Raw genomic sequence first — 4,240 nt, 5'->3', positions numbered from 1 at the left:
CACAATATAAAAAATACGTTTATTCAAGAAACAATGTTGGTGCAGAAGAAGAAGAATAAAAGCAGATACCCAATACAGGGAGTCCTCAACTTTTTACCACGATGTGAAAAAGATGTTGAGACTCCAGAAAGAGTTCAGAGAAGAGCAACAAAGATGATCAGGCGACTGGGGACATATGAAGGACGGTTGCAGGAATTGAGAACGTTTCATAATAAGAAGGACTAAGGGTGACATGATAGCAGTGTTCCAATATTTGAGGGGGTCAAGCTATTTTCCAAAGCACCAGAAGGCCAAACAAGAAGCAACAGATGGAAACTAATCAAAGACAGAACTAACTTAGAACTAAAGTGGAATTTCCTAACGGTGAAAACAGTTAACCAGTGGAACGGCTTCCCTCCAGAAGTTGTGGGTGCTCCATCGCTGGAGGCTTTTAAGAAGAGACTGGACATTCATTTGTCTGGAATAGTATAGGATCTCCTGCTTGAGCAGGGGGTTGGACTAGAAGACCTCCAAGGTCCCTTCCAACTCTGTTATCCTGTTACCTGCCAACTTCAGCAAACCTGCAAATCTATAATGGTTTGCCGAGAAAGAGAGCGAAAGAAAAGATAGCCTGGTCAACATTAATCCTGTTAACAGATTTCACAGCTTTGCTGATACGTTTGGGCCTGGAGAAAATTTAATTTGTTCAGGTCCCACCTGCCTGCCAGAAACAAAGTTAATACGACTCTCTCTTTGCTCGGAGCCTGAAAACTCTACAATATGAAGGTGAACAGCAGCACAGGCAGACAAATAACATCAGAGAATTTCCTTCATCGCCCATGAATGATGATGGAAAGACATCAACAAAGGGAAGAGCTGATGCAGGAGGCATGTTGAGAAAGCTCATTGAAAACCCGGGACCCCAAACTTCATCTTTGGGCCCCAGACTTCCTCTTTAAAAAGATCCATTTTACAGACGGGGTAAACGTATCATAGACTGAGTCTTGAGCATCCTCATCAGATTTATCCAGAAGTGGGCAGCGTGTAACCCCGATTTCTTTTTCTTGCAACCGTTCGAACCACTAAAAAACAGGGGGAGCATTTATGTTTACATTATATTTGTATTATATTATACATAATATAATACATCCTCCCAGTCCTGTTTACTGTCAGCTCAAAGCAAACATTGTTGGTTTGTAAACCGTTTGTGGCTTAGCTCAATGACTGGACCCAGTGATCCATGCCTTAGTCCAGAAATCTAGGCTTAAGCAACGCAGGGGTGTCAGTGGGGCTGATGGTGTGGGAAGGTCAAATAAGTCAAGATGGCGGCTGCTACGCTGTGGCCTGGATTTTCAGACCCCCTGCCCCTTGCAGCCACCCTCTTAATAAACCATGGCTTAGCCTGATGTGGGAAGCCAGACAAGGATTGGGAGAGTAATAAATAATAACTTGGCCAACTGACTTGATTCAAACACAGCTACCTTTACTCTTATTTTGCAAAGAGCAAATAGTTCTGCTACTGCATATAGAAAATTACATATTTTGAGGCAGGCTAATTACTCAATGCAGACCTAGAGGGTGCCAAAGGTAATTTGATAAGCTGGCACTCCCTTTTCCCCCCACCCAAAAAAAACCCCCAGCCTGTTTTTTTTCTCTGGCACCTGTGAATTTAGCTTTTTATCTGAGGGAGTCCCAGGGAACAGAGGAGAGGCTGGTTATCAAACTACCATATCACCATTGATAAAGGAGAAACAGAACAGGGTTTAACAATGCCTATGTTACTGAGCTATACTTTTTACGCTGGATATGGGGCCAAAGTGACTGAATAACAGAGTTGGAAGGGACCTTGGCGGTCTTCTAGACCAACCCACTGCTCAAGCAGGAGACCCTATACAATTCTGGACAAATGGCTGTCCAATCTTCTCCATTTTTACAGTTCTCTGTTGGAAAGGCAGTCTAAGGTAATGTTTTTCAACCTTGGCAATTATAATAGGGGTGGACTTCGACTCCCAGAATTCCCCAGCAGACGAGGGCATTCTGGGAGTTGAAGTCCATACATCTTAGTTGCTGACTTTGAGAAATACTGCACATTTAGTGCAAAACAAAGATTTGCTAGCCATTTTTCACTGGATGGAGATACTGAGTTATGATGATGATGGGTTATGATGATACTGGAGTTATTCTACTTTATTAGAACATAAAATATATATTTTTTCTATTTCTATTTGCTTTTGCTCTCCTCTTTGAAATTTGCCTCGCTGTCCCCTTCAATTTCCCCCCCTCTTCATTAGCTACATTTAAACGAATGAATAAACAATAATTATATATGGTAGCTCGTTGAAACTGGATAGTTTTAATATTTTAAAACTATTTTTTTAGAGTTCGCCCAAAGCCACTCTAAGCGGCTTGCAGACACTGATGTAAACGCACGCCAAAGCATTAAAACAATAAAGAGAGAGATCCTGCATTTTAAAAAAATGCAATGGAAATAAAATGAACGATTATAAAAATATTCTTTTTTTGCTTTTTTAACCTACATTTATATTTTTGGACAATAGATTTCTTTTTTTCTCCTTCCTCAGTTCTGCTGGACTTGTATTTAAAAGATTTATTTGGCTGACCTTCTTAGGTAGCATCACCCAGGCTAGGCCACAAAGAATATTTAGGCAGATCTTTAATTAGACTTGTTCTTTTGATCAGTTTAGCATGACTGTTATCCATCTGTATAAAAGAGAGTCTGATTTTTGCAGTTGGAATACAGACCCTAAACTTTATTTTTTGGGTTCTCTCCAATCTGTTTCAATCTAGAAGTCTGCCATAACCATTTAACATCCCATATTTCATCTGTTTCTATTATTATTACTAGCTATACCTGGCCACGCGTTGCTGTGGCTCAGTCTGGTTAAATGGAAAAGAAAGAAAAGAGAAAGCGCACGTTTGTGTCACAGGTGTGACATCTACATAATAGTAGGTATATAAAACACGCGCGTATTCAAATGCAACGTTGTGTCAAAATTTCAAAGCAATCGGTGAAGAACATTCAGAGATTTAAGATTTTGAACAAACGAACATTTACATTTTTATTTATATAGATTACTACTACTACTACTACTACTACTACTACTACTACAGGGGTCATCTGCAATTAGATTCGCCAAGACTGGGGAACACTTCATAATTCAAATCTTAACTATGGACCGAAGAATTATTAAGCTAGCGCTTGAGAAAACAGGTATATATTTATTTTAATTTACTACATTTTTATGCTGCCCAGCTTCCCTCTAAGGTGAATCCAGGCGGCCTACAAATTATAAAATGAGTACAAAGATCATCCAAATATTAAAAACGACACCGTTTCAACGAACTGCAAAGTATCGTTATTGTTTTGTCTATTGAATAAATCGACGAATCAATCAACCATAATTGCATACTGTAGCTAACTGAAACGGTGGCATTTTAATATTTTAAAACTATTTTTTTTTTTTTAGAGACGGTCAAAGGCGACTCTAAGCGCCTTCCAGACATGGATGCAGACGCACGCCAAAACGTAAAAGCAATAAAGATATTTTTTTTTAAATGCAATGCAAATAAAACAAACGAGGATCAAATATTTTTTTTTCTTTACCTGGCAGCCGAGCCTTCCTGAAAAATCTCCCCCTTGTCTTTCCCTCTTTTGAACAGCCGGGTGGCTTGCTTAATCTTTTCCAGCAGATTCAAGACGAAGATCCGAAAGAATTCGGATTCCCAGAGCTGGGCCAAACCCATCCCGTAGTGCTCCCGGATAAGCCTCAGGTGCTGGTAAATCCGGGGCAGGAGGGAGGGCAGGTGAGGTGGGCTATTCCGAAGCCCCATCTGAGGTTGGCACACCAGCTGTTGTAGCTTGGTCAACCCCTGGAAGGCTTTCTCCAAGGAACGCTGCGCTCCCGTCCGGCGAGGCATCCAAGCTGGCCCAGGTGCCATGGCCATCTGGAATTCCCAGGTGAGCGAAGGAAGGCGGGGGGGGGAGCTTGCCAGTTTCCTGCTGCCAGCCTAGAGGTTGGCGAGGGCACTGCTGTGCGTGTCAGGAAGGAGCCCAACCAGCTCAGAAAGAAAGAAGGGAGGGAGGGAGGGCACTGGAGGATCACAGTGACAAAGGCGATGAGTAGTGAAGAGCGGGGAGAGAAGCCAAGAGGAAATAAACGACACATCAGAGTCCTGACAACACACACACACACACACACATGGGCCACAAAGCAGGGAGGGGGTGAAGTCAGCAATTGGG

The 4,240-nt window shown here is 41.9% G+C and overlaps 1 protein-coding gene across 1 annotated transcript in view; it reads right to left on the bottom strand.

Moving 5' to 3' along the window:
* Positions 1-3,953, bottom strand: part of CBLC (Cbl proto-oncogene C) — a 14,000-nt gene extending 10,047 nt beyond the window's left edge. The window contains exon 1 of the mRNA XM_029286437.1: positions 3,605-3,953. Coding sequence (XP_029142270.1) covers positions 3,605-3,945 — 341 coding nt within the window. The 5' untranslated portion in view covers positions 3,946-3,953. The remainder of the gene's footprint in view (positions 1-3,604) is intronic.
* Between the last annotated feature and the right edge of the window lie 287 nt (positions 3,954-4,240).

Source organism: Protobothrops mucrosquamatus, unplaced genomic scaffold (genome assembly GCF_001527695.2).
Source record: "Protobothrops mucrosquamatus isolate PMUCROS unplaced genomic scaffold, P.Mucros_1.0 scaffold3672, whole genome shotgun sequence".
Taxonomy (NCBI): domain Eukaryota; kingdom Metazoa; phylum Chordata; class Lepidosauria; order Squamata; family Viperidae; genus Protobothrops; species Protobothrops mucrosquamatus.
Note: the sequence above shows the minus strand (reverse complement) of the source record. Positions and strands in the feature narration are given on the sequence as shown.